We start from the raw sequence: 26,558 nt of genomic DNA, 5'->3' as shown, positions 1-26,558 counted from the left end.
AATATAAATACAGGACAAAACATACATCCCAACAAGAGAGACACAACACTACATAAAGAGAGACCTAAGACAACAACATAACAGCAAAACATGACAACACTGTTAACACAGTAAATGGATCAGCTGTACTGTCTATGACACTAGAGATGTCACCATTACAATCGCTCAAGCACACGTACTTTATCTACTGTAAACTGTACATGATTAGTGGTCATTCAACAGCTTTTCAGCTCTCATCCAACTCAAACAAACACCTCAAATCAGACCATCAATGATGTTGATGAATTTTGCTATCGTTTTCTTTATTGCTCCTTTTCCCCCTCACACTGTGACGACCCTCCCACTCTGTCTGCCGTATTTTCTCTCTTTGCTCGTTTCCTTATTAGGATGCCGGTGGGCGGAGTTGGGAGGGTCGTCAGCTACATGGGAGACACCTGGGCCCGGGTGTGTCCCATGAGAAATGGACGTCTTCCACAGTCATTGGGGAGACTCTCTCCATGCAGACACCTTGTTGTTTGTGGCTTTTTGGTTGGTTGTGGCTTTTTGGTTGGTTGTGGCTTTTTAGTTGGTTGTGGCTTTTTGGTTGGTTGTGGCTTTTTGGTTGGTTGGTTGTGGCTTTTTGGTTGTGGTAGTTGTGGCTTTTTGGTTGTGGTAGTTGTGGCTTTTTGGTTGTGGTAGTTGTGGCTTTTTGGTTGTGGTAGTTGTGGATTTTTGGTTGTGGTAGTTGTGGATTTTTGGTTGTGGTAGTTGTGGATTTTTGGTTGTGGCTTTTTGGTTGTGGTGGTTGTGGCTTTTTGGTTGTGGTAGTTGTGACTTGTTTGCTTTGGCACCCTTCAACACCCTGCATTATTACATTTATGCATGCAAGCACTCACTTACACTACTGATTACACACACCATTGTTAATTACTTTATTTAATAAATATATATTTTGATACTCCTTGTCTCCACGTTGTCTCCCTTTTGTTGCGAACTCTGAGCCGGTTTGTAACAACACGTCTCAAAATTAGCGGAACTGTTCACATGACTGCCACTGTGTCTAATGTGCCTGTGAACGGATCGGTTCACTTTCCCACCGAAAACTGTCTCTGTGTCTCATTGCCTCACTGGCCAACAATGTGATATGCAGGAGCTGTGATGGAGCTGCATCTGTTTAGGCCACTCAGGAATAGGAGGGTAGAGATCAAATTGTCCTTGTCACATGCGCCGAATACAACAGGTGTAGACTTTACCGTGAAATGCTTGCTTAAGAGCCCTTCCCAACAATGCAGAGTTTTAAAAAATCAGACAAAATAAAATAGTAGCACAAAAGGAATAAAATACACAAGAAGGAAACTATATACAGGGAGTACCAGATCAATGTGGAGCTATATACAGGGAGTACCAGTACCAGATCAATGTGGAGCTATATACAGGGAGTACCAGTACCAGATCAATGTGGAGCTATATACAGGGAGTACCAGTACCAGATCAATGTGGAGCTATATACAGGGAGTACCAGTACCAGATCAATGTGGAGCTATATACAGGGAGTACCAGTACCAGATTAATGTGGAGCTATATACAGGGAGTACCAGTACCAGATCAATGTGGAGCTATATACAGGGAGTACCAGTACCAGATCAATGTGGAGCTATATACAGGGAGTACCAGTACCAGATCACTGTCAGAGCAGAGCAATCAGAGCAGCTCCCAGATCACTGCACCTGTACATAGCCCATCTATAATTTAGCCCAAACTACTACCTCTTCCCCTACTGTATTTATTTATTTTATTGATTTTGCTCCTTTGCACCATTTTATTTATATTTTAACTTTGAACTTTCTTCAAACTACAAATCTACCATTCCAGTGTTTTACTTGCTATACTTTATTTACTTTGCCACCATGGTCTTTTTTGCCTTTACCTCCCTTATCGCACATCATTTGCTCACATTGTATATAGTCTTATTTTTTTCTACTGTATCATTGATTGTATGTTGTTTTACTCCATGTGTAACTCTGTGTTTTTGTATGTTGTCGAACTGCTTTGCTTTATCTTGGCCAGGTCGCAATTGTAAATGAGAACTTGTTCTCAACTTGCCTACCTGGTTAAATAAAGGTGAAATAAAAAAATTAAAAAAATAAAAACATGTGGAGCTATATACAGGGAGTACCAGTACCAGATCACTGTGAGGCTATATACAGGGAGTACCAGTACCAGATAAATGTGCAGACAACAACCCCCTCGATGTGGATGGGGTGTGCTCTCCTATAGCCCACGATCAGCTCCTTGGTCTTTCTGACGTTGATGGAGAGGTTGTTGACCTGGCACCACACTGCCAAGTCTCTGACCTCCTCCCTGTAGGCTGACTCATCGCCGTCGGCCTGCCACATCATGCTATCAGCAAACTTGATGACGGTGTTGGAGTCGTTAGTGGCCACGCAGTTGTGGGTGAACAGGGAGTACAGGAGGGTACTAAGCACACACCCATGAGGGCCCCCTTGTTGAGGGTCAGCGTGGCGGAGGGGTTTTTGCCTACCCTCACCACCTGGGGCTGGCCCATCAGAAAGTCCAGGATCCAGTTGCAGAGGGAGGGTTTCAGTCCCAGGCTCCCTAGCTTGGTGATGAACTTGGAGGGGACTATGGTGATGAACGCTGAGCTATAGTCTATGAACAGCATTCTCACATAGTTATTACCCCTCTTGTCTGGGTGGGAGAGGTCAGTGTGAAGTGCAATTGAGATTGCTTCATCTGTGGACCTGTTGGGGCAGTAATGCGAATTGGAGTGGGTCTAGGGTGTCTGGGATGATGGTGTTGATGTCTGTCATGACCAGCCTCTCAAAGCACTAAATAATTACAGATGTGAGTGCTACAGGACGATAGTCATTTAGGGAGGTTACCTTGGAGCTCTTGGGAACAGGGGCAATGGCTTGAAAGATTTGGGGATTATAGACTGGGGCAAGGAGAGATTGAAAATGTCAGTGAAGACACTTGCCAGCTGGTCTAAGCATGTTCAGAAAACCTTCTCTGGTATTCTCTCTCCTGGTGTTCCGAGAGAAGGAGAGAGAAGGAGAGAGAAGAAGAGAGAAGGGAGGAAGAGGACACACACCAACACCCACAGTAGATGGAGAGACTCCCATCTGGATAGACAACTGGACAAGAAACACAGACATCAGACATCCATCAGAACAGGGAGACAACTACACTTTATGACATCAGAGGGCTAGTATGGCTTGTTGACCAACCTTCCCCATGTAGCTGTGCCAGAGAAGATAAGACATTATTCAGTTATCACTGAAACCTTTGCCCCGCCTCTTACTGTATATTCCCCCATAGAGAATATCACTGGCTTTTGACTGCTGAAACACAAGCTGGTATTAATGATGTATGGTACAACTTCCAAGCTGTTCAACATTGTGTTATTCCTGAAGTCTGTATTCCTACGTTTATCTATGATCATGATGATAGTACAACTACAAGTATCGTCAGGAGTGCAGTGAGTGTAATAACACTGGCAAGGTATGCAGTTCGTAACGGCTTTGCTCATATTGTCTGCAGTACTGCTTTGGGTAACTGTCAGCTACGTATTTCTCCAGCAAATAAAAGAGGGAAAGAAGGACAGATGAGGTTTCTGTTCAGGTTTTGTTTTCAGTTATTGGATGGGAAACAATCCAAGGGGAAGAGAAAAACTAAAAAATGTATTATACATAGTCACATACTTGGAAAACGTTATGTGGAGAATCAGATTTAAACTGAAATATGAATCCCTCCCCGTTATGGATCCAGAGACATATAACAGATATTACGTCAACTGTCTTCATTCAACCTGAGGTCCAAACTGTTGGGGGAGAGAATGGAGTACTGCCCAGAATGGGTGGTCTGTCCATAGAAATAGATTACCCATTGGTCGAGACACAGTCTGAGGGGCTTTGTCCCTTCTAGTAATTCTTTTCTAAGGGTCTGTTGCTCAACTGTCTCGACCAATGATGTATATAAACCCTAGATTGCTGATCCTATGTATTGGCCACTGAGACGCTTTGAAGCAGTTCTCCATAGGAATGAATGGAATTCTAAAGTATTTCAATTAAATGTTTCAAGGACAAAATTACATGTATTTAATTATTATTTTGCTATAGTGGCAACAGTAACATTAGTCATCTCTAAATATTATACTTTAAGGATGTTTACCAAATATATATTTTTTTTTAATTAATTTGTATGTTTAGCTCACATAATATAATTTAAAGTATGCATTAAGGTGTCTGTAATAGAATAAATGTGGTGAAATGAATATAGACATTAATAAATGCATTTCTATAGACTCCAAAATGTTTTTTAACAACAGTGGGGGAGTGCCAAGATGGAGGCTTCAACACAGCACGCCAAACAGTCATCTAGTATATACATAAACCATTGGTCTCAACTCAATCTAACTTTAACATTTTAAATAAGGACCCAATACTTCCAATTATTTTCTGTGATTGAAACTCCAAGGCCAGCTGAGCCTGTCCTGACCTGTCTGTTAGAGAAGGATGATTGAAAAAGACAGCTGCTGCCACTGAGAGACAAGAGAGTGTTATTAATCGGGAATTCAACAAACACATAGCAGACTCCTGAGAAGCAGCAACTCCACTCTTGCAGATGGTCTTGTCAGTGGTACAACTATATCCATACAGTGATGTACCCTTTTGACAGTGATGTACCCTTTCGAAGTGGAGATCATTTAGCCTGGTCCCAGATATGTTTCTGCTGTCTTGCCAACTCCTGGCATGATCAATGGCAAGACAGCACAAACAGATCTGGGACCAGTCTAGGTATCATTTTGGGGGTAAATGATGAATGATGCTTCGGGTGAATGGATAAGGGTTACTTTGTATGATGAAATGGGAATTAGAGTGGACTTCAATGCAGTAGGTCAGGTTTGATCAGACCATCTGTCACCAGAGGAAAGGCAGATGCAATACATGACTGTGCCTCGCTAGAGCTTTTGAACTGCCAGAACCAAATATTTCCCATTTTATTTCATCAATTCATCACTGCTGCCAAAAAGTGGCAGCATGCAATTTAATTTAATGTCTTTTTTTACTCCGTCTGAGGGGGAAGATTTCTACCTTCTACAGAGTAAAATGTATTAACTTCTATATGAAGTGTTTTACCCCTTATCATGCTACTCAGAACCAATTATCAATGGTACAAAATGCCACTAACTTATAAAGCAAATCTTTGCTATTCTTCCATAACAACTCTGAACCATGCACAGAAACATAGGATATAGCGTCTGCCTGAGGACATGCCAATAGGATTTCACTTGTGCAATAAACTCTTAACATGACAGCACTGTGCAGTATCTGCTCTTTGTCGTCAATTGGCAGTTCCCAGTTAACGCTCTGCTCAATCTCCCTTTAAATGGCCCTATGTAAATCTTTCCTGAGATCAAGCTGCAGCCTGATAGGATCAAACAAGGTTCAGGCTTTGATCATTGACCAATCAGGAGCACCATAAAGTCAGTTGCCATCTAGTCTGATAACCATCAGACTATAAAAGAGAACAAACTATATCCAAATAAATCCTGTTTTCTTTCTTTCGTTTGGCTCTGGGGTCACAGTCATTTGGGGTCACGGTAATGGCACCAGTCATTCATGAGTTAACCCCTTCTTTGCCTTCTACCCATGCACTGATAGCTTGGCTTGGGGAGGAGCTGCACAGTGGAGCAGAGGTAACTCCATTTTGTGAAATGGATGTCAATTTTGAATCAGTGTGTGATCATTAATGTCTCCATTTTTTTTATCCTAAAAGGTCCCTTACGAGCAATAAAGAGATGGACCAGAGATGAAATGTATGAGTCTTCTCTAAGACAAATTAACTTGAATTGAGATGGTCATTTGAGGAGTATGATAAACAGAGGAGATCTTATCATTATCTGCCCAAGATTCCTATCATGGCTGATGCATTTCTCTTTAATTGACTAAAGAGCAACAGCTGAGACATCATGAGGAGTTAAATTAACGTGGTATCATAAATCAACAATTCACTTACCTTGATTTAAGTGTTAGTACAAAGGCACAATAGTATAGGCAGGTACAATTGGATAATACCCTGAATGGAAGTTGTCACCCAAATATGCAAACATCAGGCAATACTGTGTCAGTTCTGTATTCAATTTGATCTATGAAATTGTATCACATGTAAAGTTCTGTTGTGTTATATCTCCAGTTAGCAACAGTGAACACTAAACTTGTAAGTTAGAGGACACATTCTTCCAACACAAGGAAACTACCTCCGATGACAGCCAAAAACAAATAACAGCAATAATGAAGACCCACAGTAGTCACGGAATCCTGACACTGTATTCTTTCACTGTGTTGTGCTGCACATGAAGTTAGCACTGATTGTGGGTTTCTGAAATGTCTTGACTATTGCATAATTATTTGAATTTTTATTGGCTGCCATGTTAGATTTCCTATTTACTTGAGCAAACAACCCATTGGGCACACACCGGTTGAATCAACTTTGTTTCCTTGTAATTTCAATTAAATTACTTTGAACCAAGGTGGAATAGACATTGAATTTATGTCTGTGCCCAGTGGGAAGCAACTTTATCAAAGAGTAAACTGTTGATTTCATGTGAAAGAAAGCAAAGTCTTACAATCTGAGTATAGCTGCACACTGGCCTAAAAAGGCTCTCGTGTGTAAAGTGCAACCACAAATACAAAGATGGATGAAATGAGTCAGATACTTAGCTTTTCAGGAGAGCAGTAGGTTTGTGATTCAGCATAGTATGATCATCAGCAAATACCAAGTTCTGTGATCTGTTTGGGCTTTTCTCAAACATTCATTGCATTCTATGCACCTGTTAGATTTGGCAGCAATAGTGATGGGTTCCATACTAGACCACCACTGTTCAGCCAAACCTAATGACTGAAACTAAATTACCATCTAATGATCTGTTATGAAGGAATACTGAAATTGCTAAGGGCATTTTCAATATCGCAGGCATTAGCCCTCTCATTTTGTTGGCGCGATCAAAACAAATATTGTCCATTCGAAAAGACAGGTGCAGTCAATTATGGGAAGAGAAGAGATTTTGGTCACAGCTGTGAGTGAGAGTATTTTCTCAGTCTGTGATTTCCGGCCGCATTGCGACACAGTCAAACTGATATTTACATCTGAATCCTCTGAATGAAACGACTGTATTCCTCCCATCTCTCGGCGTCAAATAAAGTACAACATACAGAGTACAGTGATGCTTAGCTGACTGCACATGCAGGAACTAGAAAGTACTGAATTATTTGTAGGCCCAAGGAGGGTAACACTGCTTTCTGAATGGATTATGAGTAAAACATTCTAAAAGGAGGTAACTGACTGACTGATAGAAGAGATGAGAAGATACGTTAACAGGTCGATCCTAATGTTTTATGTTTTATGATACTGCCTCCCTGTTGTTGATACATAAGTCATGTGGATTTGCACTAAAACTCAACTATTTGACCAAAGCTCCCCCTGGGGGCAAATGTGCTCACTTACAACCAAGAAAAATGATATGAACATAAAGATGGGCATAAGTAATTTATTTTTGAGTAAAATATTGTGCAGGTGTGCATAAAGGATGTTTCATGTTTTTAAACTCTTGTGATATCAGGGGAGAACTAGTGTTTCATTAATTACCAAGATAACTAACAAACCAGCAGTGCAAAGAATCACACCCTTCTGTATTCTCTAGTTGCAATGCAAACTATTTGCCAAGCTTAATCTGAAGATCTACACTGATACTGGAAAAGATACACTGGATACTATCTGTGTAGCTACTACAACTACAATATAGAGCAGTTTGTCAATCGACATGCTGTACCTTGGCCATGTGACAGGAAGATAATAACCACCAGAGGGCACTGTTGTACAGCAAAGTGACCTTCCTCACCATCTCCTACTGTCACATACCGTAAAGAACACACCCCGCCAGGGATCATAGAAGTCAGAGTGTGTGGCTCAATAAAGACACAGTCATGGTCTCATGGATGACTGAAGTCAGGGATCTTTAAACTAATGGTATAGTGTGTTTCATCGACATTTTAATAACATTTAGTAGGATAGGTGTGGTATGTATGCAGCAGATATGAATCTGGTATGCAGTGGTGTCATGCGTTAACCATTTTATGTAAAAAGGAAATCCTTTTTGAATATTTCACCAAGAATAAGAGGTAGGATTAAAGGTAATATATATGCCAAACTATGAATACACGTTTATATTATAGCATATATCATGCTCATAGATTCGATGTATAAAGGCACTATTACAATGAACAGGAGAGAGGTTAAAATAATAGCCGCAATGTGAGACACATTATACAGAAAAACAGATAGGTTACAAATAAGTCCACCAATGTGGTATTACTAGTAAGCTAAGCAAGCTTAAAAGAGTACCTCAAACTTCCTTATTCTTCCATCCCAGTGACATTTCTGCCTGGCACGTGTGTCTACATAAGATCGAAAAGAAAACTAAAGAAAACAGCCACAGTGTGCCTTTCAACACTGCCAAAAAGCCAAAGCGTGTCAAATAATGTTGGAGATTCAAGCTCTAGGGATTTCGTAACTTTCAGTGAGAACATATGTTTTCGATGTAAATGAGGACATGAAGACTGGTGGGGTTCCTGCTGATCTTAAACAAGTCTTTCTTTTATTTACTCTATTAAAACTCTATGCTGTGTGCCAAAAACAAATACCTGTGGGCACCATCCATCTGGAGAGCCCCATCCATGCATGCCTTGCATCAATGCTATGGCCTAGTTGTGCCCAAAACTTGAGCAACTAACTATATGGATGATCAAAGTTATTTATTTTTCAACTTACTGCTTGCTCACTTGGGGAAATAGCTGTCAGGGGTGAAATTACATAAAAGTCACCTTTGGAAATGACTGAATTAACCTTACAATTTTTATATATATATATTTAAATGTAAAAATGGAGACATACTATTCTATATCCTCTCCTCTCTAAATTGTTGACTTATTCTCTCCTCTCTCCTTTGTTTTTTTCCCTCTCTCAAGGAAGTTATTCCATGCTGGGGCACAGACATGCATTTTCTCACCCAAATGTTCCAGCTTTCTGCATAGCGAAAAGTGTACACTTTTCAATATCCTTGCTTTCCTACTCAATGTCCCGCCACAGTAAAGGAGCTTCATCGATTCACTTGTTCTACTCTCCGGTGAAGAAGAAGCTTCTGTATGGTGGTGGGGGATGGGGGAGTTCACCCCAGCAACCACAGGCCTCGCTCTGGATATGTGAGAGAAGATAGATTGGTCTGAAAGCCTGCTTCCTGGGGCCTACATTTTACTGACATAGAAGTCTCTGACAGCTAAAAGCTGGAACCTTCTCAGTTGCCCCAGCGACCCGGGCCTGACAGTCTGTAAATGTCAGGTTATGGTGGATCCATAAGTATCTCCTTTCACCCCGACACTGAGTCTGTGTCCTAATGGGCCATGGTCAAAAGTACTGCATTAAATAGGGAATAGGGTGTCATTTGGGACGCACAACTGGTTCTCTGCAACCAGTGCACACAAGACAATACAAAATCAATCTCCTCTGTTGTACTCGGTTTCTGATTAAACAAGGCAAAATTAAAAAATTCCTTCTAAAGAGAGGGAGGCGTGGAAAAGTGCAGTCACTGTGACGTGTGGCCTGCAGAGGCATGTACTCTATGTACTGTAGATAGTCCAACTGTTCCCAGGCTCACCGCCACATCACAGAGACCCCCCCACAGTTTGACAAAAGAAGACACTCAGGGTCTGCGTCCCAAATGGCACCCTATTCCCTATACAATGCTCTACTTTTGATCAGGGCCCGTAGAGCGAACTATGTAGGGAATAGGGTGCCATTGGGGACACAACAAGCATATCTCTCCAGGAATAGCTGGCCAATTCAATAGGACAGGGCCTCTTAAGGAACAATCCAATTCAAATAACTGCCACCTCGCTCCAACTCCTCCTTTGGTCGTCTCTCCTTCCAGTTCTCAGCTGCCAATGATTGGAACGAACTACAAAAATCTCTAAAACTGGAAACACTTATCTCCCTCACTAGCTTTAAGCACCAGCTGTCAGAGCAGCTCACAGATCTCTGCACCTGTACATAGCCCATCTTTAATTGAGCCCAAACTACTACCTTTTCCCCTACTGTATTTATTTATTTTATTTATTTTGCTCCTTTGCACCATATTATTTATATTTTAACTTTTAACTTTCTTCAAACTACAAATCTACCATTCCAGTGTTTTTTTCTTGCCATACTTGATTTACTTTGCCACCATGGCATTTTTTTGCCTTTACCTCCATTATCTCACATCATTTGCTCACATTGTATATAGTCTTATTTTTTCTACTGCATCTTTGATTGTATGTTGTTTTACTCCATGTGTAACTCTGTGTTTTTGTATGTTGTCGAACTGCTTTGCTTTATCTTGGCCAGGTCGCAATTGTAAATGAGAACTTGTTCTCAACTTGCCTACCTGGTTAAATAAAGGTGAAATAAATAAATAAAAAAATAAATAAAAATAAGATAGAGAGAATACCGAGATTTTAAGCCTACTCATTCATCATACCGTAGCAAACGTTTACAGAGTGTAAATGTTAATATGACATCTTTATAACTACATGTAAAACCTTAACATAGCTCACATTGTTTGTTTGATGGACTGACACACACGCACACACACACACGTTGATTATGTTTGAATGAGGGACAACTTCTTTTCCGGTCCTTTCTGTCAGTTGGACAATCAGAACCCATTGGCTTGCATAATGCAGTTCAACCTTTACGTTGTATAACACACAGTCATTTGCCTTTCTGCGAAAGTTAAACACGGGTTCTGCTTCAGTGAAGCCATGGTCAAGGTTAGCTAGGCTACACTAACCAGCTTTGTCTGTCCATGACTATTGTGTAGGGGCTTGTCCACCCATTTGCGTCGGATATTTGCATGGGAGCTTTGAGTTTTATGATGTACGTACCCATATAGAAAAATAATTATGCATCACAATACCATGCCAGTCATATTGTGTGTACCCATTAGTGTTCCGGTCAAATTGCTGTGGTCTAAGGGTCATTGTCCCTTCTGGTAATCCTATTTCTATGCATACCACTTCCCCTGGTGTGTATAATATGTATAGTGTGATATACCACTAATAGCCTCTGTGTATGTTTAAGGGGGCAAGCCAAGCCTTAATGGTTCAGAAAACCGCCCTCTTAACCACAGTTCCAGACCAGAACTACTGTGTATAGCCTAGTCAGACAAAATGATTCCCCTTTTATCATCTCCACTTCACCCAGCTGTTACGTAAGCATTCAATCTAATCAAAGCTGTCACTGAAATGTTCACGAGAGTCGAGGGAGAGGGGAAAACTGTGGAAACACGATATAGATCAGTTGATGTGGATCCCAGGCACTTCATGGAAACATTGACAGAGAAAATCTATCTAAACATTTGACAATTGTGTTTAGTATGTGTACTTTGAGAAAAGATCATTCATGAATGAAATAATCGTCTGACTTGTCATATTGGGCACTTCAAAGGAGGTACCTAAAATACCATGTGACAATGACCCTGTTCGTTATCAGGTTTGACTATAGATTTTAAGAGCAAATCCTTCTTTTATCGCCATTGGATTATACTTCATGGTCATTTAATGCCATTCTGTAAAAAACTGTTTGGTATTATACAAGCAAGCAAAGAACAATCGGTTCCAAGGGTCTGTTCTGATTTTAATTATGGTAGGTCTACAGGTTTCATCCATTTTTCTTATTGCCATTGGAAGTGAACCATTTGTCTTAAGGGCACAGTGGGGAACTTGGCAAGGCGCTTCGGCAGATTTATTTTTCTACACTGAACCAGAAGAATAGAATTTTGAATAGTTGGATTTTTGGTTTCAAATGAATATGCAAACTTAAACTCTCCTTCTCACAGTGGGGCAGAAAGCTGTGTGTGTGTGTGAGTGACTGCGTTTGTTTGCGTTTGTGTGACTGTGTGCATGCACGTGTTTGTTACAGCTATCGCTTTATAAGAGATCACTTGAGAACATGAGTGATGAGGCTGCGAGTCTCATACCCTAGGGTGAGTTTCTTTGGATTATTCAGTAAATATATTGGTCTAGTCAGTGTTCGTGCAACGCTCACCCAATGTAGTATAATATTAGATTGGGCTTTTAGACTCCAGAGTAGGCCATAAACAATCAGAATGTACCACTCCTTTGGAGACAGCAAATCTGTACCAAAATATTTGGCTCTCATTGGTTGGTGGTTGTATGCATTTGGTTTTGTAACTTCAACAAGGCACCAATGCTAAGACCAGGGTCATGTTAAGTAGGCTGAAACTGGGAGGGACGACCTGGACTGAAGAGGGTCTGCTAAATAAATAAGCCACCAAATTTCTATTTCCATTGCAAAACTTTTTAAAACTGTTTCAGATGCATGTCCTAATGAACACAGGCCAGATTTGCATGTTCTAATTCAAATATTCCTTGATAACAATACTATTTTACGTTTACGTGTTTTGGCAAAGCAGGCCCTGCACAGAATACCATTGTTCTCCGGTCAACAGGTGCTCCCCTCCTTGACTCACCATATGGCTTTGGTTAAAGATGGCGTCATCAGGATCAGGGCATGGACACCTGCAGACAGTGTTTTTTCTCTTCACACCTGTGTTAATTTATCGTGTAGCCTCTCGTTTGATCAACACAGAGAGACAAAGGCCAAACAAAGCTCTCACGTACAGAGGCGATGACTGTGTTTGATGTTGCAGCTCTGGGCGATTGTTTAAAGAAGATGGATTACCTATGTTCCACTCATGAACACATTCTGGCCCTTCTTAAATGGGGACATGCTGGCTATATGGCTCTGAGTTATAAACGATTTAGCCAATGAAACGCTCAAATCAAAAGAAACTTCTGGGCCTTAGCCTCAATGTTACGGTCTGGAGAAAATGTGTTTGCATTCATGTTAAATTTTGATGACACCTGAGCTAACGCTGAGAAATAGAATGCATTGTTATGTAGTTCTAGTGTATTGTACAGTTGTCATGAACATGCGTGAGCACCTTATAAAGTCTTATTTCACAACGATTCAAACTATTAACAACCATTTTGTGTCATTGAGGCAATCTGCTACAAAGAGAAACATAACGTATAATTAGGCTTATAAGATATAAAAGCGCGTACATCAACGTATTTATTTTTGTTGCCTAGTTTGATAATAATTGAACAACAAATGGTGTACACTAATCCATTTTTGGTCATTTTATTGGTTTTGGAAATTATCAACACCAGCAAATGTAAAACCTTGTGATGGAGTCCAGTTATAACACACAGACAGAGTTACAAAGAGTCACATTCAAAGCATTAATATGTACAATTCCACACTCAAAAAGCCTTCACTGGTGTAAACTGAAATGGGATTGTAATGTCAAATCAGACATGTAATTAAGTGATAAATTGTATTTTCTCAATTCCCAAATCCCTCCCCTCTGACCTTCTCCTCCAATGTGTTTTGAGAAGAAGGCAAGGAGATAGCACAAGAGGAATTGAGGAAAGACAATTGAGAAAGAGCTGAGGTGTTGACAAAAGGGAAGTTAGGGAGACATGGCGAGACTTCAATGGAATAGCAGCTAGCAGCCATTGTGTGCAGAACCCTTCTGACGAGAAACCAAACAAATGCCAAACAATACCACTTCTGTAAGTTAATTAATCACTGATAACTTATTTTTATCATCGGGTAAACAAATTGTGTCTATAATGGCACCATACAGAGTACATAAGATAATTTGACAAACTCTTTTTTTTAGTACTCAAACAACTTGCAGCAAAAACCACGTAACAAACTTTCACAGATTTGCAATGTGTTCCATGTGAAAACGGCACTCACAATTTTGTCAAATGAGTTACGTGTCAAACATGAACATTTCATGTGACGCGATACATTTGAGGACAGGACAAGGGTCTTGCAAAACGCAAGCTACCCCTAATGTTCATCACAAAGGATTCAACAGGGATAGAGGTAACAGCTAGGATTGTGTTCAGGAGGGAATAAACATTACAGTACACAACATTCAGCACAACATCAGAACACACCTTGTCACTGGGGTTTGCTACTACTTTGTGACACGATGTACAAAAGGCATGTCCAGAGACTACATAGTAAAGACGGACGAGACCTCTTCCAGCCATGTTTAAGGCAATTTAAAAGCATTTCCTACAGGTATTAATTCTCTTCGGTACCACTGGTATACCTGTCATTCTTTTTGAGCAATACACATTTTCACAGAAAGCATCATTACAATCGAACAAACAAGTTAGACACAATCAAATAAATCAATCACGTTAACAAGAATACAGAAATAAAGAATGACTGCGATATTATGTTATTTTAAGACAAAGATGAGAGTGCAACAAATTTGTGTAGGACACATTGGACCTCTGACAGACGTACGCTACTATGCTGCCTGCATGAGCTTTAGCTGACGTCAGACCTACTTTACACATATAAAGGCAATAATAAGCATCAGTAAGAGTGAGGAATGTCAAACACGGTGAACATCTTGTGTCACGGAATGCCAATGTTGAGAAGTCTTTGTGCCGTTTCACAGACATAAGTTACGCATCGTTAGGCGATTGCACACCAGCATCTCAGATTGTCCTGCCAATTCTCACATAAAAACTTAATTGGGAGGAAGGATGTTTCACATGCTTTTTTGAGAAAATCATGATGAAAGTGGCCATTTTAGGCCCGTTTAAGTCCTACCTATACATGCCTCCTGTAAGACCCTATGATCTGTGAACAGTACGTGATACAGACATCTTGGTGTCATCCTCCTTATAGTGTGCTCTGAAATATGGAGTATGTCTAGATTTAAAAAAAAAAATAATAATCACATTAATTGATTCAACATTAACAACATTATTATAAATATCTCAAAAGTACCATTTTTGATTTAGCTTAGACATATTGTTTGGAACAACATGCTCTTGAAACACATCACATTTCCAGAGAGGGCTCTCTGCTACTTTCAAAGAAATTATAAATGATATACATCGAAATGTACATTATAGGTCATTAACCAAATCACACCCTCCTGTAGGATTGCACATTCAGAAAATGCTTTCCCCATTCACTGCGTTGGTGATGCTCTTAAAATGTATCATAACTTTAAAAAGTAGCAGAGAGAACACTGAAAATTGGATGTACTTGTATAGTATATTACTTAAAACCACCATTTCAGGCCCGTGGGAAAGTAGCTATCAAGAGCTTCAAAGTGCAGTGGCCTTCATCATACAAGTTCAAAACGTGTGAGTGACCACTTTAACAGAAACGTATCAGTGGACTATATCAGTACGAGCCAGGCCTCAGGAGGGCCCCAGGAGTAAGGGAGTACAGTATTAATGCAACATAGCACATGTGCTGCTTGGTGTAGAGCCAAGGGGATCAAAAGAAATAGGGGCATATAACAAAGAACACAAAGGCAAGTCATCCCAAAAGGGCAAAGCACGACACAGTAAGCCTAAAGTGGGGAAAGATCTAATTGGACTTCTCTAAACCACTAGCGATTCTAGTAAACTTCTAGCTCCAACAGGATACAGAAAGACCACGAGGGACAACAATGGTGTGAAGTCCATCTGAAATGAGTTTGGTACAAAGCTGGAGGTTTTAGGAAGCAGGAAAAGGGTGGATTTGGGAAGTTTGGTGTGTTGGGCTTTTGGAGATCAGAGAGGTATTCTGATCAAACAGAAAACAGGTGATGGGTAATCAAAGCTGCTCCGGATGTGTGGCCGATGTTTGAGACCCACAGACGTCATGGACTAAATCGGAGACAGACCCGGATGACCTCGGGTCCAAAGTTTCAGCGGTGAAGGTGGCGACACATGAATAATGGAATTTATCCAGACGTGCTAGGCTGGACTTTCATCGGGGGCTATTCACTGACACAGTTGATTAAACGTGTGTGTGCATGCGTGCGTGTGTGTACCCGAGTATCTCTCCCACAGCTTTTATGGTGGTAGTTTCTCTGCGTTTTTGGACAGACTTTGCAGCAAGGTTTTCTGAAAGTCCTCCTCAGATGTTTCAGGGACGAGGAACTCGAGGAGAAGGTCCCAGATACAGTAGACCAGGTGTCTGTACAGGGTAAGAGTCACAGGTTAAAGGTCAGGGGTCTTCCAGAAATCTGCTGTCCAACATTTCCTCTCTCCAAAAGTATACATCATTTAATTCTGGCAAGTTACAGGTGGACATTATAAGTTTGTTTAAAATTTTGAAAACTTAATTTGTGGTTAGCGAATTTTACAATGGTTCAAATCACAACCTGATATTTCTGCAATTGTGTTGCAATTTCCCCCCATTTACATCAAGGCATGATTTAGGCAAAAGCATACAGGCCAAGAGGACCAAAACCTCCTACAAGGTTCAACGAGCCAAATTACAGCAACAAAATCCTTACAATTGAGACAACTTTCTTGATTCTAACAGCATATTCCAAACACTACAGGGACTTAGTTGAGTTGTAAATATATTATACTGTACCTTACGCACACCCACCTTATTTGAACATTTCAATAAGAAGATGAATTGTAACACATGCCACTATAATCAAAACTAACGCATCTTAAGAACAAAGGACTGGCAATGTATAAATCATCAGCTTTACCCACTGGAAACGTGTCTGGAAAGAGGTATATATCAAACACGGTATAAAACTTGGCTGATGCCCACTGATTCACAACCAGCTCATCACTTAGCTTTAGAACCCTTTATCAATACCTCGTGTCATGTTCCTTCATAATCTATTGCAAGACCATGATGTCAGGCTCTTTAAATCATGGCCAGACAGACAGGCAAGTGATGTAGTGTACGTTACTTTGTTGTGTGTTTGTGTGTGGTCACCTGTTTATGTAAGGGTCCTGCAGAGATTCCAGTGCAGTCTGCCAGCTTAGTTGGTATTTGTCTGAGCCCAGCATATCTGAGAGCAGATCTGTAAACACAGAAGAGTACAAATATAGGACCGTGAGGCCACACAGGACTCCACAGGGAAAAACTAAAAATATAGCTAGTTGGATATAGTTAAGACCAGTAGTCCCTGAAATGGCTTCTTAGAAAGATCAATAGTTAGTTGAAATTACTGAATTTACATTAAATGCCATTGTATTGCACATAAGCAATATCTACGACTGTAATACTGAGGAATTGTATGTTTGCAGAGCTCGATAGGAATGAGTGTGTATGGGCCAGGAGTTTTTCCCTGATATGTGCTGTACTGGACTCCAGACCAAAGTTAGAACCTAGTTCCTTTTTCATGGTCAGGTCACAATGTCAGAAGGTGGGTGTAGCTGGTGCATGAAGTCAGGCGCAGGAGAGCAGAATGAGTGAGCAACGTACTTTACTCAACATAAAGGCACAAGGTAACAATACACTTGACCAACAATAAACGGTAATCAATTACGCAAGGGTGAAAACAGCACCCGTCGAAAACCAGCCATAAAGAACCGAATGAACATAGAAACAATCACGCACAAAAACATGGGGAAAACAGAGGGTTAAATACATGAACATGGAATTGGGGAATGAAACCAGGTGTGTAGAAAACAAAGACAAAACAAATGGAAAATGAAAGGTGGATCGGCGATGGCTAGAAGACCGAACAAGGAAAGGGACCGACTTCGGCGGAAGTCGTGACACACAAGGTCACGACTGGGTCATGTTTATTAGTAAAGTTAATGAAAAAATGCATACAAATAATAATTGGAACGGAAAAACAAAAATGAGCGTTTCTTATTGAACAAGTCCATAACCCCGGTTTCAGTCCATTTCCTTCCATTTGGTGCCTAATGAACACGAGCCTGCCTCTTCATTATTAGTGATCCCTTACCTGGCAGTAGACTCATGAGGCAGTGCAGGGACTGCTGCTTGGTGTCCTCCTTCTGTTGGTGGCTGCGCTCTGGGCGGGGCTGGGCTGGTAGGCTGCCCCCCGGCCACACAGCCTCCTGGAGCACCCGCAGGTAGATCACCCAGTACTGGGTACAGGTCAGGTTAGCCACGCTCACGTCAAGCCACCTGCAAGTGACAGACAACACACACATCAGAGATGTGATCAGGACAACATATTGTAGATAGAAAATCAGTAAAGATACAGTGCATTCGGAAAGTATTCAGACCCGTTGACTTTTTCCACATCTTGTTATTTTACAGCCTTATTCTAAAATGTATTCAATTGTTTTTTTTCTCTCCATCAATCCACATACAGTACCCCATAATTACATTTTTGCAAATGAGTAGGGCTTAAGCAAACAGTGAACACAAAAAGTGGTTGTATCCAGACTGTATTCAATTGGATGAGAGACTTGATCAAAATCATGTAATAACACTCTGCAGATGTTACATAATACTGTAAAATGCCACTAAAATATGTTCAACAGAATATGTCCTTCAAGGCCAAATGTCATGCTTCGCTCATGGCACATTTCATGTTCCTTTAATTGAGTTATTTCATGACAGGATCTTTCGTCTTGTGTTGCCACACACTGTTGAGGGACATGGACGGCTCTGGGAAAACGTGGATCTCGTTTTTCTTTTCACTATCTTACACCTTCTCATTGTTAATATGTTTCATAACAACGAGGCTGGCCTCCCAAACCAATGCATGATGACATCCTGACATCTGTGTGGAACCATGATGTGGGACTGTGAGATAATGTTACTATAAAGCCTATGAAGGATTGCCTGCTAAGAACCTCTGGCAAGATTGATGTGAGCAATTATTATCGTTGCACATATGTTGTATGCCTTGGAGGGAGAGAGAAGATAAGTTAATAGGAAAAATACATTCCAATGAGAGAACTGAGTTCAACTAACAAATAACAATGACTAGGAGTTCTGAGAAAATACAACTTACGTAACACAAGTAATATGGATTCCGTACAAAATTGTGTTGCACATTGAGCTCAATACTTCCTTGACTGAAGAAACTGTCATGTCTCACAGAGCAGCTATGAATTCTGGGAAGTGGACCTTGGCATTTGTTTGCCACAGATCTCCTACTCTTCATGCTTCTGAAGTTTACTGCTGTTTTATTTTAGCTCCCTCATTAAAAACTCGGAAGGTGGACAATGATGAGTGTCTGTTCAACGCCACATAGGGTACCGACCGGAGACAAGCGCATTAGCCTAAATCATGGTCGCTTACGACGACAAAACAGAGGAGGCGAGCCGAAAACACAAAGACGTGGGCACGAGCTGCCAAGGCCAAACATACTTTCTTCCAGCCAAACATAATTCTTCCCCCTCATTTGGGAAAATCTTTGGACATTGCGGCAGATCCTGCTGAAAGCATTGGGAACCTCCCAAGTCTCCCCCGTCTATAATGTCATGGGAGGGCTGGTCTGGTCTGGTCTGGTCTGACATGCACGTGGTCGTGGTTTATGTCTTGGGGAAGGAGCAGTCACTCCAGCTCCTCCTACCAAGTCACTGGGGAGGTTTATAGCAGCCCGACTGCACTATTTCATCAGGAAACCTGAAGGCCATGTAAAGACTCCCAGCAGTGATGTCTTTCACAGTCGGCATCAGAGTAAGTCATGTTCACGTTGAAATAACCTCGCCCTGACTCGGTGCACCTGGTGAAGGTCTCCTGCCATGAGTAACGATGCAGGGAAACCAACCTAATAAGTAAGCCTTCACAGTGGGCGATGTCTCTGGAAAAGATCATGCATCTTGCTATATCGATGAATGGCACCCAATTCCCACCACCACATACCTTCTACATATGTAATACAATACAGTACGTATTACAGTATCATTGATGAAAATGATGCAACACAAAGTGCAATAGCTAACCAGCCACTCAACGTTAACTTCAGTGGATGGAATGCAGGCCCCTCTGGGATAACAAGACAAAAGCTGCACTGGTCCAGACAAACCATTTAAGGGCTGACGTTGGACCACAGCTAATGTAAGGAGATGGAACTAAAAACGAGTTGTTCGGAATCAACAGTAGTACATTTTATTCCTACTACTGACCCGTCGGGCAGTTTATGAAGTGCAGTCCATTTTGACTGGCAGCGGCTTTGACAGGGACACGCAGCATTAGCAGAGAATACATTTCTCCACCTCAGGAAGAATGGAGAAAAAAAGGGTTACTAAGCTCTCCCGTAGCCAGCCATGTTTAAACAATCCCGTTTCAAATTCTAATAGGTGCCTTGATTTCTTCTGACACTGCAAAAACATCAACGTGATAACTATGTTTATTTTTGGAAAAGTGCCTAATTGACATGTGAAATTCGCTCGGGGAAAAAGTGACACAGCCCACGACGTGGTGTTGTTCGGGTGGCAATGGAAAGGGGAGTGAGAAAGACAGTTAATTCATTGTCTGTGACAGACAGAGACCGACCCTGATGCACATGCTGGGAGGAACCCTTTAATATCAACAGATTTGGAGCATATTGGCTCTGCTAGTTGATTGTCATTTCTTCTCACTGGAACCCTTGGTGGAACTCCCTAGCTGCTTCGAAGTGAGATGACAGTTGAAATAGAAGTAGTGGACCACTCGCTCACCTTCATTTAATACCTTGATACACACAGGGTTAATGAAAAAATGAATGGAAAAGCAACTTCTTGTTGTTTTTGTACGTAGACCAGGGGTGTCAAACTCATTCCATGGAGGGCCTAGTGTCTGTGTTTTTGGTTTTTCCTTTCAATTAAAGACATGGACAACCAGATGAGAGGATTTCTTTACTAATTGCTGACCGTAATTCATCATTCGAGTACATGGGAGGAGCCCTCCGTGGAATGAGTTTGACACGTGACGTAGACGATTATCAAAATGAGGACTTTAGGATTCAGAAGTCCATTATGAAGAAGGCACTATAGCACTTGAGAATGAAGAACCTGTGCTTTATTGTTAGGGTTATGCTGCTATGGCAGTGGGCTGCAAGCCTGTCAAACCAGTTTAAAATGCGAGGCCTGTCTGGGTTCAGACTTTAACACTCATTCCATGTGATCTGTGTAAAACCATCCGGTGCCAATCACATAAACTGTAGTTATTATTCTAAAGCCTTGGGTGAAAATAACACAAGGACTTGGGACTCGGCAGCCAATAGTAAAAAACACTTTTTCAAACAATAATGTGGAGGAAGACATGAAAGTGTTTTTATGGAGCTCAAACAAATGGGGAAAATAAAATGACTACTTTCTCTAACGTCGGACTCCAGCACAGCTGAACTAGCAGACATTGCGTACTAATTTAGAAATAGCCGTTGGATTAAAAACCCCATCCAAATCCTGCATCACACTTCAGTTTAAATTATGACAACGCTTAAAATCGTCTCGATGACCTAAGAAATATCTGATACATTTCCACTTCACTCAAGACTCAAAATTGCATTGAGTTAATTACCAGAATCAAAACATCGAACAAAAGTCAGAATGATGGATTTTAAGCATGGCCTGAGTGCAGGTGTTAGTGAATGCAGGTGTACTGTGTGTGCACAGGGTAATTTAGCAAAAAAAAGGCCATCGTCCATCCATCCATCCAACTGCTAGTTGAATTCCCACAATTCTGTTGCCAAACAGAGCAAGATGCCAAGGCAGCCAAAGAGCTGAATTCCATCAATCTATTTAGCTAGCAAAATAATCAAACTGGGAATGGAGGTCTGCAGCCAGCCTTTAAACAACTCATTACATGTTAACAGACTGTTACACAAACCCAGAGGCACACTGGACTGAGACAAAGTGTTCCTCCTCAGTGCAACGTGCCTGCTTTAGCTCAGTTATCATTTGCATCAACAATAGTAAAGCCTATGTCATACACAACAAGAGCATATTTCTCCTCAAACACCTAAACCAAGGTCCAGGGAAAGATTCCAAGGGTCTTAAAGGGATACTTCAAGATTTTGGCAACAAGGCCCTTTATCTACTTCCCCAGAGTCAGAAGAACTCGTGGATACCATTTTCATGTCTCTGCGTGCTGTTTGAAGGAAGTTGCTAACTAGCTTTAGCACAATGACTGGAAGTCCATGGGTATCTGCTAGCATGTTAGTAGATACCCTTAGACTTCCAGTCATTGTGCTAATGTTAGTTAGCATTGGCTCACAAAACTACCGCTAACTTCCTTTGTACTGGACACAGACATAAAAATAGTATCCACGAGTTCATCTGACTCTGGGGAAGTGCCAAAATCCCGAAGTAGCCCTTTAATGGAGGACTCGTTTTTTTGTAAAAAACTAAACAACACAACCACACGTACGTAATAAAGAGTGAAAGATAAACAAATAAACAAGTATTTACAGTACAGCCGGTTATACGAGAGAGCCGTCTTTATCCAAAGTGGCTCCAGATGGGCTGTGCTGCAAAAACTCTCAGATGACAGCTAGCCTTATAATGAACGAACATGGCCTTTAGCTACAGACCAACAACACTGGCTGGAGAGGGGGACAGCTGGGGATTATTTCTGACCAAAGACACCACCATATCGTAAAACAACAAAATGAATGCTACTCCTCAGTCCAAAGACAATAGAAAATGGTATGGCTAGGCCACCGCTAACTGCCAATCACCTGAAACACAATGCCATTCTCCATGTATCAGAGCGCTAATGACACATCCACTAAACATCTATTTGGAACTTTAACCATAAGCAAAAAGAAACAATTTAGGAGCTTGAGATAGGATAAAAGGGAACAGAAATGTCTTCCGACAGACGGATGTCATCTCATCTGCGTGACGCCTTTCTTCCTCAACACCGATAAAAGCACCTCTACTTCAGTCAGAGGCGCTGCGGCTGCATCTGAACCCTGATAACATCTCTGCACATCGATGTGAAGCCAAGAAATTGTGTACTCTGGGTCTCAATTAGTCTCAGCCCTCAAGGCCAAGTGCTACATCAGAGGTTTGTGTAAAGTACGAGAGGAGAGATCTCAGGCTTAAATCAAAGCCAAGCCAGAGTTTACATCTCCGAAGAGGAGAACATTGGGCAGATGGCCTGAGCAATAAGGCACATCAGAGGGGCTCTTGAGAGGTCTGTCTCTGTCTGACGAGTCCTGTTGGATGTCTGCTAGAGGAAACTTAACTGTCTATATGTCCAGAAGAGGGGGGGGGGGGGTTAAGGCTGATAGTTCTGCGTGATGAGGGGTGTGTGGGACAGGGGCATAATTTTCAACTTATAAACAGTCAGGATGTTGCCCCCCCACACCATAAAAAAAGCTGTGTCCTCTTCCCTTGAGAGCTCACAGGGAAGAGCACATATTTTTTTCTTATGACCCAACATCTTGACTGTCCATAAATTGGAAAGGACTTACGGGAAGTCTGCCGCTGTATGACTCATGTTAATTACAGGCCCAGCAGAACCTCATAAGGAATAGAGGTTGGGGGGCTGACAAATAATGACACAGCAGAGTGGGGGCTATTCAGTGGCAGTGCTGGGGCATCATTATGAAGAGCTTTAGCACTGCAGGCATACTATAGACACGCACTACTTGGCTCACTGCAGCTCCCACTAAAAGGGGCTTAGGGGGCAATGTTATAATTCTCCTCTGGATCTGACAATGCCTTGGAGGGAGACTCATGAGACTGTTAAAAACCAGGGGTGGATATTGTGTGTGAAGTCCTGTGAACACGTGTGGTTGCACATAGGCCTGCCAGCACAGTGTGATCACCAGAGGGAGACTGATAGCTTGGTGAACACCTCAAATAACCCCCATTGACCTCAACAGAACACACTATGCTGTGCTTCTACATAGGCCTATTAGGCAAGCTTAACAAATTGCTTTCAATCCGAATCTGTAGTAGAGACATGGAGAGCATTTCATTAAAACTCACAATGCAATCCAAAATCCCTTAACAATCTCTCTCTGTTCTTTGCACACAAGTGGTCAAGAGGTTAAAATACTAAATGAATAATAAAAAGATGGTAGAACAACATGTTAACAAAAGGCAGAAGCCTTTGCAAAATATTTTCATTACAGAACCATAGATTATTAAAGGTTAACTATAGCTCGAGCTATTAAAATGCCATAGTTATCTTGTTGCCAGAGAGTTCTTTAAGTTCCTTAAATTCATTATAATGGCAGTCTCCTCTGTGTTTGTTCATGTAATGCATTCAATACACTTCCAGTGTTGATATTACAGCACAAAGTGCATGGTAGAAATAATCACGTGGCAGACTTGAGCTGTGCTTACCGTAACCACCTCCAAGAGTGGGAAGTCATTTGGATGGGACAAAATAAGCAGTCAGACAAATTGGCCAATGTTGTTGTAATGAAGTGTTAGTAAAAGCCCCACTCTATACAGCCGACTTCCTGGTAAGAACGGAGGAGTGTGATCATCTGGGGTGCATTTCTCTTCAAATAGATCCATTTCCACTGTGGTCTTTATTCTGAAAACCTGGTGGCTGGTGTCCTAATCATTCTGGCATGCCTGGGTAAGTGAGGAGAACACTGCATCAGAGAACTAGTGCTTACCAGACCTGGGTTCAAATAGGATTTGAAATATTTGAAATACTTGTGTTTGCGTGAGCCTGCCTGGAATGTGTCAGATGGGTGGGGTTTGCACTCTTAGGACTATTTCAGTGGTCCCATTACACCAGGCGAGCTCAATCAAGCACGGCTTAAGTATTGGAAAGATTTCAAATACTATTTTTTAAACCCAGGTCTTGTGCTAACATGTTCCGTTGAAACCGCTGTTGAGCCAATTAGCATCCAAAAGGTGTCTGGCAGACTGAGGCCTCCAGGCAGCCTTCAGACTCCAGGCGGATCGTGAGCCAGAAAGGCCAGCAGTAGCAGGAGCAGCACAGTACAGTATTACCTAGTTCTCCTCTGGCCTCCACAGGCATTTGATGTGTCTGTTTCCACTGAGGTGCAGGCTGGTCTAGCCTAACCAGGTTTGGTCTGGCGTCATCAGATCACCGTCTCCATCCACCATCTACCCCATGTCGGTGTATGTGTGTGTGTACACGTTTTACTATACTTGTGAGTACCAGAAGACCTCACAAGAATAGTAAACCAACTAAAATTCTGAGAAGTGAGGAAATGTTGCTGTCCTCACTTGTAAAAATACAATTTTGGGGTTCGGTTATGGTTAGAATTAGGGGTTGTGGTTAGGTTCAGAATTTGTGTTATGTAAATAGGATTTTGAATGGGGATCAATTGTTGGTCCTCACAAATATAGTAAGACATATCTCTGTGTGTGTGCATCTGCGTGTGTCTTGTGTGTGTCAGGGGCTGTTTTTATTGGGAGTGTCGTGGCACCGCATTTCATCGGCCAGGGACAGTTAGAGGCTGTGTCTCTCCAACATCCATCTCAAAGTGGCCTTTTCCTGCTAACAGTCTCTCAGACTGATTCACTTGCGCATAGGGCAGACTTCCTTGAACCAATTTCTGGTAACGAATGGCATGTAAGTCTATACCAACGATTGTGGTCTGGAGGACTACGGCATTTTAGCTACCATGAAAACCACCAGAATAATTTTCTCATTACAGACTATCTAAAAGATACTCAATTACAGGAAATGGGATAAAGTTGAGAAAGATTGGATACTGCAATGGTGTGGAAACCAAAGAAAGTATAAGGAAAATGTTATACACCTAACATTCCAATAGGATTTGGGTCCTGGCTTGGCACCGAACAGTCAACACAGCTCATATAAGTCAGAAACAGTATGTGCATGCCTGTGCCCCTGTACGTTTTACCAATTACCATACATGGATCGGATGAGTTACTTTGCCAATAGCTTGTTTCAATTCATCGTTGTCATTCGCAAACCCTTCACTTCCATACATATTAGTAAAGGAGAGTGATTGAGACAGTTATAGAAGACGCAGTAGCAGACCAGTCAGTCTGGGTGTAACCTGCCAGACAATATTCCTCTCTGTTAGTAATTACTTGTGGGTTGGGGCTTGCCAGGACTAAGCAGTTTACGGCAGCAGGTGACATGTCATCCTGAAAAGAAAATCACCCAGCAGAATTTCCTTGTGGTCAGAGCGGCACACGACGAGAAGAATACCAGGAGCCATGAGCAACCGCCAGCCCAAGATAAGCACGGTCCGAGAGAGGGTGATGGAGAGGAGCTGTACTCGCCAAAATCCCATCCTTACGAAAAAAAGATTGCTGTCAGAGTGGATTGCAGTCAGAGTGCAGTATCACTGCAGTACGCGTCAGTATAACTGCAGTTAAAAGTCCAGTATGAATGCAGTATGCTGAGTCTAAAATACCAGTCAACCGCACTTTTACTGCAGTTTCAAAATGGCAATCTTTTTTTTGTAAAGGCAGCCTGGTCATAAATAAATAGTACCTCAAAACTCAGCAGACCGCTCCAATCAAATCCAAGATGTCAATCAACCCAAGTGACAGTTTCAGAAACAAAGCCTAATCAAACTGTCAGGCTGTAAACACTTTACGGCAGGACAACTCTAAATATAGTGGGAAGGATAGTTATAGGGGGGGGGGCAGGACCAACTTTGGGAAACCCTGGTATAACCTACTAGGGTAATCCAACATTTCAATACGCATGGCTCTCTTTTACTGAGCTTTAACTAACACATGGTTGTACCTTGCTCGTACTAACTA

The 26,558-nt window shown here is 41.6% G+C and overlaps 1 protein-coding gene across 1 annotated transcript in view; it reads right to left on the bottom strand.

The window, feature by feature from the left end:
* Window positions 1–13,238: 13,238 nt before the first annotated feature.
* snx19b (sorting nexin 19b) overlaps window positions 13,239–26,558 on the bottom strand; it is a 31,544-nt gene continuing 18,224 nt past the window's right edge. Inside the window, exons 10-12 of the mRNA XM_029772852.1 lie at window positions 17,876–18,060; window positions 16,894–16,981; window positions 13,239–16,128 (exon numbers count right to left, since the gene is read on the bottom strand). Of these exons, the coding sequence (XP_029628712.1) occupies window positions 16,005–16,128; window positions 16,894–16,981; window positions 17,876–18,060 (397 nt within the window). The 3' untranslated portion in view covers window positions 13,239–16,004. The remainder of the gene's footprint in view (window positions 16,129–16,893; window positions 16,982–17,875; window positions 18,061–26,558) is intronic.

This window comes from Salmo trutta, chromosome 13, assembly GCF_901001165.1.
Source record: "Salmo trutta chromosome 13, fSalTru1.1, whole genome shotgun sequence".
Classification (NCBI taxonomy): Eukaryota; Metazoa; Chordata; class Actinopteri; order Salmoniformes; family Salmonidae; genus Salmo; species Salmo trutta.
Note: the sequence above shows the minus strand (reverse complement) of the source record. Positions and strands in the feature narration are given on the sequence as shown.